The sequence below is a fragment of the Sminthopsis crassicaudata genome, chromosome 2 (genome assembly GCF_048593235.1).
Source record: "Sminthopsis crassicaudata isolate SCR6 chromosome 2, ASM4859323v1, whole genome shotgun sequence".
Taxonomy (NCBI): Eukaryota; Metazoa; Chordata; class Mammalia; order Dasyuromorphia; family Dasyuridae; genus Sminthopsis; species Sminthopsis crassicaudata.
Genome location: NC_133618.1, coordinates 363,241,615 through 363,255,609, shown reverse-complemented (window position 1 = coordinate 363,255,609; position 13,995 = coordinate 363,241,615). Strand labels below are relative to the sequence as shown.

Below are 13,995 nucleotides of genomic sequence, written 5' to 3'. Positions count from 1 at the left end.
GCCACTGGACTTGAATTTTATCCCTATCCCTATGGAAATTTTCTGCCTCAATATAGACTGGTAATATGCTGAGAAAGTGGCCTTAACATTATTTGAAGCATGAAATGATTTGATATTATTCTGAATTTAATTTCAAGTGTGATCGTTTGCATTGTCATGAAGCTAATAGTCTTCCATTCAAGGGAAATGCCACATGCTGCCCAGAAAGAGGGCATTTTGGAAACAATTATTACAGGTGGTAATGCCTGGGAAAGGTAAAAGGACAATCCTGGCATAATATGGTAAGATTCCTTTTGAAAAGGAATGTTTCTCACCTGGTTAAATCCTGAGACTGACTTTGGTACCCTATAAATGGAAGTAGAACTTTGTAAGATTGGCTGTTCAGAAACTTAACTATGACTCTTACCTGTTGTGAGAGTACAATCCTCTTTTTTGTTTGAAAGTTTGCCTCCATGACATCTCACAAGCTTCAACACCTGCTATAGTGCTGTTTACACTCTCTAGCATGCGGACTCAGATACCTTAGCATGTGGACTTAGATAACAGCTAATGCATAAACACACTGACTATTCAGTGGGGGAAAAATAATCGTGTTTCCATAAAACAAAAAACTGGAAAATTCAAACAGAGTTAAGGATGCTTTTTAACCTTGTTATTCTGTAACGAGTCATTCTGTGTCTTTAGATGTGAACCTAGGAGACCTTTGATGCTATTATGATAATATCCCTGCTTCTTCCTCTTATTGCAGATTTTCTTTATCAGGGAAGGGGAACAGTGCAAGTTTGTTACTGCAATAAATCTTAGGTTAATACTAAGATATCTGAATTATTGTATTAAATTGCAAATGGAAAAGATCTTGCTTTTTTACCTGAATTTGTAGTCATTCCACAATCTAAGCAAGAGTTAAATTACAGCTTGAATTTGTCATATGTATAAGATTAATTCCTGAAGTATCTCATTCTTTCAGAATGACATGGAAATAATTAGATAAAGATGAAGGAGCTTGTGCAACAAAGATGATTCTATTAATTTGTGAGGTTAAAGTCAGGAATTTTTTTTTGGTTTTTCTCATCTTGACTATTGTCTTGCTATTGGATTCTGATGACTATAGGAGAGAGTGAGGTTGATAGTGTTTCATAGTCCCACCTCATCTAAATCTGACTCACTTGCAAGTCAAGATCATTCTCATGATGTCATTGGGCTTCTTTGAGCATGAAGGATGAAAAACACAACAACTTGGGGCACGGAGAGATTCTATAATTTGTGGTGTCACTCAGCCAATAGAAGTCAGATATAAGATTTGAATTCAAGTTTTCCTGATTCAAAGCCTGGTCCAACATCCACCAGAGGCTGCCTCTTGGCTCTTTTTATATAGACTCCCTTTATATTTTAAATATCATTGTATTTATTTACTAACTTAAATTACCCAAGCTAGTTTGAAATCAGGAAGAAAAATTTAATTCTTCATTTCAAAAAACTAAGATAACTCATACATGTTCTCTGATTTGGAAGCTGAGATGTGAGAGGTCGTATTTAGGGAAGGGGGATGGGTACAGAGAAGTCTCCAGCTGTTAGGACCAAGCTTGAGCAGATACTATGTAAGTGGCATGTAGAGGCTCTTGGGAACACTTTTGCCTTTAACAAGAACTCTCCTAGCTCTTGAGCTATATGGCCAAATGTGAGGTTTAGTTAATCAGGCTTCTGGCTCCATCTATCCCCCCCAATACAAATCCAAACCCTAGAGGGACCTTTCAGGTGCTGCGCAACTACCAAATAGTAAACTAAATTCTCTATAGGGCAGAAGTCACTGAGAAAGAGGGAAGATTCCACGTGGAACCAGTATCTGCCACTACATTAGACCCATAGGAATCAGTATTCGCTATTTATGTTTTAAGAAAGTTCATAAGTATCTTCTGAGCAAGCTTTCACTTCTCATCAAAAGCTTTAGCCGCTCCTGCTGCAGTAGCAGTAGAGCCATAACTAAAAATTGTCTTTATCACCTGGGGCAGAAAGCTAGTGGGAGCAGTTCATGGCAAATGTTTGTGTCCACTTGGGACATGGGCAGAGAAAGTCCACGTGTATATTTGTGGATATGGATATGGATATATGACTAATTCTGTTTGGTTCCAGAGCACAGAATTAGGAGCAAAGGGTAGATGGAGATTGCAGGGAGGCAGTTTTAAGATCCACATATGGAAAAACTTCCTAACAATTAGAACTGGAAGACTGTGAAAGGGACTGTCTTTAGAGGTAGTCCGCCCACCATTTACAATCTCCAGTTGAAGGCTAGATGATTAGATGGCCTCATGACCCGAGATGCTGTAAATTTGACTAAGCTTTTAATCATTCCTATAGTCTAATGGCATATTTGCACACAGTGGATACTTAATATGTGCTTTCTGATGTGTACTGTCCATTCTCCTGACTATTCCCTCCTTAGACTCCCCATACCAATAATTTTTTATTTTAGTTTCAGCTTGGCACATTCACCCCACTGTAAACAAAATTTTGGTTTCATCTGGAAGTCAAGTCAGTTAGCTCATGGATGCCCCCTACCAATCTAGGCAGGGAAAGAGTGGCTGAGGGTGCCTATACCATGGAAAACAAATTATTGCTAAAATTTAACAGGAGCTATTTGAGAAAACCTGAAACCCTGACTCACAGACTGGCAAAAGCCCCAAACCAAGCCTCAAAGCCATTTCCTTGAAGTTAGCACTAACTTGATGGGGGTGGCAGTGGTATATTTTTTTGTTTCACATCAGCACCAGGCAGGGTGCAGACTGTGAGTAAATAGGCGCTTGCAGGATATTAAAACTTACATTCCATGGGGAAGTTGGAGAAGCCACAAAGGAACTGGCTTAATCAGAAAACTGCTCAGAAAAAAGAATTAGCAATGAAAATCTGGTTTGTGGAGGGACAAAGAAAGCCCATGAAAGGAGAATAAAAACAAGGATTTTTCTAGATCTGATCATAGAGGACTCTGGGTGGAGTTTCATCTGACTCAGCAACTCAAAATAATTTAGCAGAGCTCTGGCCTCTACCCCTGATCAATGAAGAAATCAATCACCCTGACTGAAAAGCTCGCATTTGGAGACAAGATTGGGTTCAAATCCTGACTCGGTCACTTGTTAACTGAATAACTTTGGGAAGGGACTTTATCACAATGCATCTCAGTTTCCTTATTTGTAAAATGGGGGGAAAGGAGGAGAGGCAGGGGTGTAGAAAATCTCAAAGTTCCCTTCTACTCTAAATTTTTGATCCTATGATCCTAAGTGATTTGCCCAATATTATGGTAATCAATCAACAAACATTCACTTGCTGAGTGAAGTGAGCAGAACCTAAAACACTGCACACAATAATAACAAGATTATGTGATCTTGTTATTCAACTATGATAGACTTGACTTTTCTCAGCAAACGGTAATCCAGGACAATTCCAGAGACTGAAGATGGAAAAGCCATCCACACTCAGAGACAGAACTACAAAGACTGAATGTGGAACAGAGCACTTTTCATTCTTTTTTTTTTCTTTGCCTTTTCTTTCTCTGGTTTTTCTCTTTTGTTCTGATTTTTCTTTCACAACATGACAAATATGGAAATGTATTCAAAATGATTGTACATGTTTAACTATATTAAATTGTTTTCTGTCTTGGATGAGGGGAGAGATAAGGAAGGGAGGTAGAAAAATGGGGACCTAACATCTTACAAAAATGAATGTTTACATGTAACTGGAAAAATAAAATACTATTGAGGAAAAAAAAAAACCCAAACACTAATGCCCTATATTGCTAGGCATTGGGCTAGGCCTTGGGGAAAGAAAGACAAAAATGAGAATTCCTGTCAAATATACAGATGAAATAAACTGTGCTTAGAGGGGAGAGGGGATTCTTACTAATTTCTGGTTAAATCAGAGAAGACCTTTGAAGGAAGTAGTGCTTAAACTGGGCCTTGAACAGAGGACCAAGGAAGCAGAGGATGTCTGGAGGATCAAGAGGCAGAAATGAGAAGGGAGAAAAATTCCATGCAAAGTCATAGAAGCTCATGATAAAATATCTGAACAATCTCCAGAATTAGTTACAAATAAGCCTAGAGCAAAGTTCAATCCTCCTGTTGCCAAGTCCAAATACACTGAACTAGATATAAGACCCTATGCAAGGTTCTAGTGATACAAAAATAAGTTGATAAAGAATTCCTGCCAGGAAGGAAAAAAGGAGGAAGGAAGGAAGGAAGGAAAGGAGGGAAGGAGGGAGGGAAAGGAGAGAAAGGAGAAGGAAAGAGGAAAGGAGGGAAAAATATTAAGCACCAATTATGTGCAAAGTTATTAAACCCTTTACAAGAATTATCTCATTTGATCCTTTCAATATGACTTCAATATGACAGCTAGCTAATCCGTATCTGAGGTTGGATTTGAATTGAGGTCTTCCTGACTCCACTCTATGGATTGTTCCTAAAGAAGCCACCAAGCTGATTCCTTCTAAGTGGGAGTGAGAAGGATGACAGAGAAAACACAGAAAGCTTTTCAATAAGAAGTAGCACCTTAGTTGAGGAAACTTGGAGGAAAATAAAAGTTCTAAAAAATTTAAGTCCAGATAGCTCATGCAAAGGCCTAAAGATGGAAGGTAAATTCTGAGTTTGGGGAGAAACAAGAAGGCCTATTAGCTAATAATAGAGGGTGCATAAAGGGGAGCAATGTGAAATGTCTGAAAAGTTAGGCTGGACCTAGAATGTGAAGGCCTTTAAATGAAAAGCTAAAGAAATTTTCGTTTTATTCCAAAGGCACTAGGGAGTCCCTGAAAATTCTTCAGCAGGGCAGTAACTCAATCAGATTTTAGGAATCTTTAAGAATCTGTAACAGAATGTAGGCAGTGCACTGGTCTTGCCACTGACTCACTGGGTGATATTGTCACAGTGTCAATCTTATTTTTCTCTTTTCAGTCCTTTATTTTCTGCTTTTTCAACAAGGAAGAAAGAATGGAATGGGAACTTGAATACTGGGTGGCAGTATGTGCTTTTCCTGCCCTCTGTATTTTTTCTTGATCCAGAACTATGACTTCATTGTAAAGAGGACTCCCAGGAAAGAAATTCCTTCAGAGGGCAACTTGTCCCACAATTTTTAATCTTAGAAAGTTGTCCAAAAAGGCAAGGGAGGTTCAATTATTTGCTGGTAATATTACAAACAGTATTGTAAGAGGCAGGAGTAGAATCCAGGTCTTCTTTGAAACTCTGAAAGCTAGTTTAACTAGACATTCTGACCTGATGCCTTTCCCAAACTTTTTTTTTAAGCATTTGGGTTAAGGGACTTGCTCAGCCTCAGTTAATAAGTAGACTTGAATTTGGGTCCTCCTGACTCTAGAAGTTCACTATCTATTGCTCTATTCATTTCACTTCCTACCTGCCCTCCAAACTCTTAACATTAAGTCCCATAGCTGAGCATTTCGATGAGTTTATGAAGCAAGTCCAAAATGTTAGGTAGATGTGGCCCAGATGCCCACCTGGGCTGGATCAAACAGTGCTAGAGAAACACTGGAGCTGGGCCAAAGAGACAGCCTTGGTATGTTAACTTGGAACAATAGAACAAAGAAGTGTAAGTGTTTGTTTAGCACTGACTTAAATCCACGTTAGATTAGAGTCCATAATTTTTTTTTTTTTTTTTTAACGAAATGGAAGTCACACCTTCTTACCTTCCTTTTGTTTTTTTGTACCTTTTGAGAAATGATTTGGCCAAGTTGTGCGTTAGCTTCTCCACCTAAAAAAATGGGAAATCCTGGAAGGGAAAAAAACCTTACCAAGCTCTCCTCAGAGGACACTCACTTTTGAGTGAGCAAGGTTGTCCCTGTGGACATCTGGGCCCCACAGACACAAGTTAGAAACTTATCCAAAAATTATCAAAGAACCTAAAATAGCCAATTCAACGGGAAGTAAATCCTTCATAAATATGAGCAAAGGCTTTCAGCAAGACACAAGTCCCAGGTTCAAGGCCCTCAATAGTTTTGAGAGAAATAATGAACAAGTTGATTTTAGAAAGGCTTGGAAACATTTACATGAACTAATGCTGAGCGAAACAAGCAGAACCAGGAAAACACTGTACATAGTAAAAGCAAGATTATGTGATGATCAACTATGACAGACTTGGTTCTTCTCCAAGGCAATCCAAAAAAAATTTGGATTAAAAACACCATCTGCATCCAGAGAGAGAACTATGGAGACTGAACATAAATCAACAATGCTATATTCACTTTTCCCCTCTTTTTCTTGTTTTTTTTTCTCTCTCTCTCTCTCTCACTGTTTTTCCCTTTTGTTCTGATTTTTTTTCTTCCAACATGATTTATAAGAAAATATGTTAAAAAATGAATGTACATGTATAATACCTTTTTTTTGAGAGGAATAGTAAAATGAAAAGGATAATGAATCCTATCGCTTGTCCTTTCTGGCCTTAATTTACTCTTCTGTACAATGAGACACTGGAACTACAGAATTTCTTGTTTATGTCCCAGATTTTAAAAAATTCTACTATTTTGCCTGGGTCTGACATTGCCTACATCCAACCAGGAGGACTAAACACAAAATCCTCCCATCCTGGCCACACCCTGTTTCCAGGGTCTAAGCTCTGAAAAGCCCCCAAATGGATGAACTTAAAAGCCAAGCCTCCCCTTTGCTCCCAGAGCAGCTGATTTACACTTTCCCATTTGTGTTATGGGTAGCTTCCTCTGATGTGGATTGAAATCCTAGAGACAATTAAAGTCCTGAGCATCTCACCAGCTTCCTCTCTGAGTAACTGTATGCTGAGACAAAGCTCAGCATTCCACTAATATTAGTAAATTGTTTGCTTCAAGAGCCACTTCACTATTTTGGTAGTGCTAGCAGCACCCACCCTGTGCCAAAACCCTAAACCCTGCTTGGTCACAGTAAGCACATGTGTACATCCAGCACCAGGAGCCTCCGATAAAGCCACAGCCCACATGCCTTTGGATAGTACTCCTGCCATTAGACATTCTATTAAAGGAAATAAGTGTTGCATGGATCCTAGAAACTAGTCCATTTGCTAGTGACTCCCTCTATAATCTTCCAGTGCTGGTCCTTCTTCTAGGAAACAGATGAGTAGCATGAAGCAATAAAGCTCCTGAAGTATTATTCATTTCTCAGTCCATATATGGCCACTTACACTGGGGCATAAACTCATGAAGCATAAACTCAGTGTTTGGCTGATCTCAGCTACTTTTAATACAGGCAAGGACAATTTAAATTAAACTTACTACTGGGGAAAATAGAGTGCTGAAGATTTTAAAGATTTGTTGATTCCAAATGGAGCAGAAAATATTTAAGACCTTTGAGACAAGCCAATTTCAATCCCCTCATTTGACAGATAAGGAACCAAGGTTGCAAGTTATACAGAAGTGGATTTGAATTCAGGTCTTTGGACTGTGAATCCAGTGCTCTTCCCATAAAACCATATTGCATTCCTCCTTTACTATTACTTGCTTTCTGCCCTCCATTTCAGGTTTCCCCAGAGACAGTGACTCTCTGACAGTCTACACAACATTGTAAACTAAACACATCAGAGGTTAAAGCTGTGTAATTATAATAACAAAGTTTTGGTCTGAGAAAAGTAGAGAAAATGCACCTCCTTTTGGTCTTAGTAACCTCTCACTGATTTCCATTCTGCCATGAGTGATGTGTCATAATGAATGGGCTCATCCAGGAGGTAGTGCAAATAAGGTCACAGGAGCAGAGATAGGGAATTCCAGCCCCCTAGGCACACTTAGCTGAGGCCTTCTAGGCCTCACTTTATCAATTATGTCAGAGCCAGTTGTCACCTCTTATCCAGATCTCTTCTCTCGACCGATGCATATAAGGTGAGTTCAATCATTTGAATCCTCCCTGATACAGAACATTCTTTCTTTTAATGCAAGGTCTACCTACTGAAATCAGTTCACTTAATTATGAACCATTGGACCTTCCTGACTTACCAAGCTATTTTTTTCCTCTGTGAGTGAATGTAGCACTTACAAATCACTTACACTCTTTTTGCTACAAAAATAAAGGGCAAAATGTACCTCCCTGTTTTGCAAAAGTGGGGGACAATGGGTATGAAATACTGCATACATTGCCAGACAAGGTATATGTGTCTGTGTATCTGTGTGTTTCCTCTCTTTCATTTTAAATTTTGATTGCTGGGTATTTCAAGGGGAAATATACAATTGAAAATGATGTAAAAACAAAATATCAACAAAAACAAGAGTTTTAAAAGACAATTGAGCTAGATTTTGAAGGCTTCCAAGTCCCACAAGATTTTTGGAAGTATTTTCATGGTTTTTTAGAGTGAAATAGCTTCTTCCCCTGCAATTCTTTCCAATGGGCAAATTCCTCAGATCATACCAGAGTGAGAGCCCTCTAGGCCTTGCATCCCCAACCCAAGCAATCTGGGAAATTCCTTAGTCTAAATGTTGATGCCTGGAAGGCCAAGGACTCCCCCATGGGCATATCTAGTTTATGTTGTTTTAACAGATGTCTGTATTCCTCAGCTCACTCTGCATGAGCAGCTAGTCAAACTTCATCAGCTGCCTTGAACCTACTCCCCTACACCATAGACCTTTCTGCTACAGGAGACTAAAGGGCCCAGACAAGTACCAGCACAACAAGCAGCTTGTTTCCAAACTGCATTGTGTGACCCTCACTCAGGCACTTTGGAACCCTTTACCCTTCCAGCCGGTGTAGATTTCATGAACAATCTTCTGTTTATAGAAAAAGGAAAACTCCATCCTTTCACAGCTGGGTTTTCTCTCGAGGCTGATGGCAGTTTTATGGGCCATTTTATTCCCTCTGTTCCAATGGATTAGAAGCCTACAGAGCTCCAAGGACACAGGATTTTCCCAAAGACAAAAACTCTACAGCCATCTCCAGCTCTGGGCCACAGTCCAGTCCCTGCCTCTCTCAGAAACAAGGCAAACACTGCCTCCTTCCCACTGCCAGCTCGTAAGGTCAGTGAAGCTGATTAAACAGGAGCTGACATGGAGATGTGAACACCTTCTGCATATGTGTGACCTGCTCCTGCCCTCCTGAGCAGCTGGGGGTGGAGGGTGGGGGTGGGGTTGCGAGGAGGGGGAGGGCAGACGTTGTCTTCCCTGCAGTTGTCCTCACTTAACAGAGCAGAAGAGGAGGCTTCAGATTTCTCACTGCCCTTCGCCCCATTAGATGGGTAGAGCTGCAGCATCATTTCCACCAAAACAAGCCGAATCCCACCCGACATAATTTATTAAGTATCTATTATGCTCAATTTTGTGTTTGGCACTGGAGATCCAAAAAAGAAAAGGGAACAAGGAAAACCGCCCCAGCCACTGAGGAACTCGAGGAGCCCCTACACCAAGTGATTTCCTTAACATAAATTTGTAGCAAAGGATCTCAGGGCATGGACCTACGGATTGTAGGCCCAGTGTTGTTCTGTATCTTCCCCAATGGAAAATACTTGAAAAGTGACCACTTACATTAGATGATCACCTGTTGCCAAGGCTGCTGTTGGCCCCTTCTCTCTCCCTTACAAGCAGCCCCGGGAGGGGCACTGTTTCCCCATCGGCCTACCAGCTTCCTAAAGAATCAGGTCCCCTTCTCAGTTTCCTTCCCACCACCCAACAGAAGGCCAGTCAGCCTGTTGGGTACTATGATTCTTCTAGGAGTTAAGACTGATTGTGTGAGGGGACTGCACTGTAAGTAAGGCTGTCTGTTCTTCGCAAGGAACAAACTGCCGGCAGACCTCACCCGCCAAGGGCACATTCCTCTTCACTTTCTCCCTGGGGTCCCGGAAAGGTCAGGGGGGTGCGCGGTGAGAGAGACGTAGAAGCATCCAGCCAAATCCGGAGGGAGTCTGGGGGACTGGGGAGGGTACTCCTGTGAACCTGGACCTCAAAGACCCCACGGGTGACAGTTTCAGTTCCACTGGGAGTCCAGTTTGGTTAGGACCAAAAAGAGTTGTGACTCCTTTGATCCAATAGCACTTGGTCAGAAAGGCACATCCTGGGAACTCAAAGTGAGTTCTGTAGGCTTTATAATAGGACGGAGACGGGGACAGAGGCTGCAGACCTCCTTGGCCCCGAAGGGTTGGCGGGTCCGGCTGGCTCCGGGGCGGGGCGCAGCGCGGAACAGTGAGCGCCTGGAGCATCGCGCCCAGCGCGGTCCTTAAGATCCGCAGCTAGACTCTACACAGACCACGGACGGGTGCCTCCTTCCCCCAGTCAGGCGCTAACTGGGCAGAAATCCTGGAAGAGGCTTTTTCAGGACAGAGGCCAGCGGGGGACACGGGCAGTTTTTCACCTTCCCTCACTCCAGCGGCCCCAGCCACAGATCACCGCTCTGTGTTCGTCCCCCATCCCAGCTAGGTCTGCAAGTGCCTTTGTCTCGGGACCCTTCCCAGGGATCCCCCTCCTAGAATCCCCCTCCCCAGCATTCCCTCTCGCGGGCCCCGGACTCACCCGGGAGATGGTGAGCGCGGTACTAAAGTCCTTGCCGCCCACCAGGCGGAAGCCCCAGGGTGAGGGGCCTTGGAGAGTGACTGTGTGGGGCATGGCGTCTCCGGGGGCCCGGACACCGGGGGGCAGTACACTAGGGGCCGCCGCCGCGATCCCGCCACTGCCGCAGCTGCCGCTGCTGCCTCCGGGGCCCCTTGGTCGGCTCCGGTGCATCCCCAGCTTGCTCCAGCCCCTCCCCTCTCTCCTCCTCCTCCTTCCCTCTCTCCTCTTTCTCTTCCCTCTCCCCCCTCCTTCCTCCAGCCCAGGGAACGCCTCCCTAGCCAGTCACTCCCAAAGCCTTGATCTCAGATTCTGACAGGTCGGACAAAATCCGGGGAAATTTCGGGGAGATTTCCCCCTCCCGCTGGGATAGAAACCAAACTGAGGTAGCGTGGTTTCAGAGCTCCCCGAACCTCCCAGCTCATCTGTCCCAGGACCCACTTCTTTCTCCCTCTCCTTTTCTCTATCACCCCTCTTCTAATTTAGTCGGGATTCGAAATGGTTGCACACCTGCGAGACGCAAGCTTACAAGATCCTGGGCACCCCTGACCCCGCAATTCCCCAGCCAAAAAGCCAAGTACATTTCAGGAACCCGCGACTCCGGGGCATCCTTGCTTCACCGCCCTCAGGGGCAGGGGTGCAGATAATCGAAGCCTAGGTAATCCAGAAACCATTTAAAATGAGCAAACAAGTGGTTTCCAGTCTCCGGGAAAGTCTGCATTTTTGTAAAGTAAGGAAGTCCAGGGGACAGTGACTAACTCATAACCCATCCTCCTCCCGCCCAGCATATTTGGATGATTAAAGGCCCTTGAGCTGACGGCTACTTTTATTTGCTCTGTTCATCCGGCTGCCTCTCTCCTTTTGCCCCCTCTGCCTCCCCACAGCTTGTAACTCCGACTACCCTGTGTAGAAGACTAGAGCTGATGCCAGATTCTAAGGGAAATTCCCCAGGAAACTTCAGGTTAGGAAATCCCCTCTTCCCTAGGGAGTTCCACGGGTTATTGTGTTTCCCACCCCACCTCCTCCCATAGGTATTTTTTGCACCCTGGATAAAAAGGACTGGATTCCAGACTGCTCCAAATAGCGGTGGAGAAGTTTAGAACGGGACAAAAAGCAGTGTTCTGGGATCTTGAGTGGCTGAAAGCTTTTTGTATATCTTGGGGAAGCTTGGAGAGTAGAAATGAGGAGGTTAGGGATGGTCTGGCCGCAAACTTCCTGGTTAAGGGCAGGAATAGAGAGTAGTATACATACTTGGACACACACACACACACACATATATATGTGTATATGTATATATACACATATATATATATGTGTATGTATATGTATATATTGGAAGCATCTAGGTGGCTCAGCGGATAGAGGGCTGGACTTGGAGTCAGGAAGACCCAGTTCAAATCCTACCTCAGAAACTAACTATGTGATCCTTGGCAAATCACTTAACCAGTTTACTTACTCCATTGGAGAAGGAAATAGCAATCCACTCCAGTATCTTTGGGAGGAAAACCCCATGAACAATATAGTCCATTGGAGTCAGGAAGAGTCAGACATGATTCCACAATGTACATATATGTATATGATATGATATGATAAAATACTATTAAACAAGAATTTATTACCAACCTAATGGATATCAGGACTTTTTGCTCTAAGGAACTTACATTCTTTTGGGCAAAAACAGTTTGTACATGGAAAATTAAATACAAGAGAAGTTGGTGTTAGAACAAATGGTTCCTGGAGTAATAAAGAAATTAACTTTCTACTCCTAAGAACAGAAGAAGCATTCATAACTAAAATGACAGAGAGAATCATAAAAGATAAAAGGGACAAATATGATTGTAAAAATGTTTAATTTTTTTTTTGCACAAACAAACCTAAGTAACTGGGGAAATCTATATCTTTTTTCTGATAAAGATCTCATCTTAAATTAAAAAAAAATTGTTTCAAATTGATAAGGCTAAGATCCTTTCCCCAAGGGGTAATTTGGCAAAGGATATAAATAAGCAGTTTTCAAAGGAAGAAACCTAAGCTATCAACAGCCATTTGGGGAAAAAATACTCAAATCATTAATATTTAGAGATATGCAACATTAAAGTCCTACTTCACATGCATCAGAATGGCAAAGGTGACACAACAGGAAAATCAGTAACTGAGGGGTCTCATTGGTGCACTGTTGGTGGTACTATGATAGGTCTAGTTTTTCTTGAAAGCAATTTGGAAATATAACCCCAAAGTTATTAATCTTTATATTTCCTTTGATCCAATTCCACCACAGGAAAAGGACCTAAATGTACTGACATCTTTAGCATTTTTTTAAGAAGTAATAACTCCAAGAAATAGACAGCAAAACTATAATAGTGAGAGATCTCAACCTTGTACTCTCAGAATTAGATAAATCAAACCACAAAATAAACAAGAAAGAAGTCAAAGAGATAAATAGAATACTAGAAAAGTTTGATAGATCTTTGGCGAAAGCTAAATGGAGACAGAAACTGTTCTCAGCAGTTCATGGAACCTATACAAAAATTGATCATATGCTAGGGCATAAAAACCTCAAAATCAAATGTAGTAAAGCAGAAATAGTAAATGTATCCTTTTTAGACCACAATGCAATCAAAATTACATTTAATAAAAAGCCAGGGGAAAATAGACCAAAAAAAAATTGGAAACTAAATAATCTTATACTAAAGAATGATTGGGTAAAACAGCAAATCATAGACATAATTAATAACTTCACCCAAGAAAATGACAATAATGAGACATCATACCAAAATGTGTGGGATACAGCCAAAGCAGTAATAAGGGGAAGTTTTATATCTCCACAGGCCTACTTGCATGAAATAGAGAAAGAGAGGGTCAACGAATTGGGCTTACAACTAAAATTGCTAGAAAAGGAACAAATTAAAAACCCCCAGACAAACACAAAACTTGAAATTCAAAAAATAAAAGGTGAGATTAATAAAATTGAAAGTAAAAAAAAAAACTATTGAATTAATTAATAAAACTAAGAGTTGGTTCTATGAAAAAACCAAGAAAATAGACAAACCCTTAGTAAACCTTATTAAAAAAAAAAAAAAGAGAAAAAGCAAATTGTTAGTCTTGAAAATGAAAAGGGAGAACTCACCACTAATCAAGAGGAAATTATAACAGTAGTTAGGAGCTACTTTTGCTCAACTTTATGCCAATAAATTTGATAACTTAAGTGAAATGGAAAAATACCTTCAAAAATATAGCTTGCCCAGATTAACAGAGGAAGAAGTAAGTAGTCTAAATAGTCCCATCTCAGAAAAAGAAATAGAACAAGCTATTAGCCAACTCCCTAAGAAAAAATCCCCAGGACCAGATGGATTTACATGTGAATTCTACCAAACATTTAAAGAACAACTAACTCCAATGCTATATAAACTATTTGAAAAAATAGGGATTGAAGGAGTCCTACCAAATTCCTTTTATGACACAGACATGGTACTTATACCTAAACCAGGTAGTTTGAAAAC

The 13,995-nt window shown here is 41.3% G+C and overlaps 1 protein-coding gene across 2 annotated transcripts in view; it reads right to left on the bottom strand.

Moving 5' to 3' along the window:
* Positions 1-10,756, bottom strand: part of PDLIM4 (PDZ and LIM domain 4) — a 100,663-nt gene extending 89,907 nt beyond the window's left edge. For both annotated transcript variants that reach the window (XM_074290976.1, XM_074290977.1), the window contains exon 1: positions 10,463-10,756. In XM_074290976.1, coding sequence (XP_074147077.1) covers positions 10,463-10,672 — 210 coding nt within the window. In that variant the 5' untranslated portion in view covers positions 10,673-10,756. The remainder of the gene's footprint in view (positions 1-10,462) is intronic.
* Between the last annotated feature and the right edge of the window lie 3,239 nt (positions 10,757-13,995).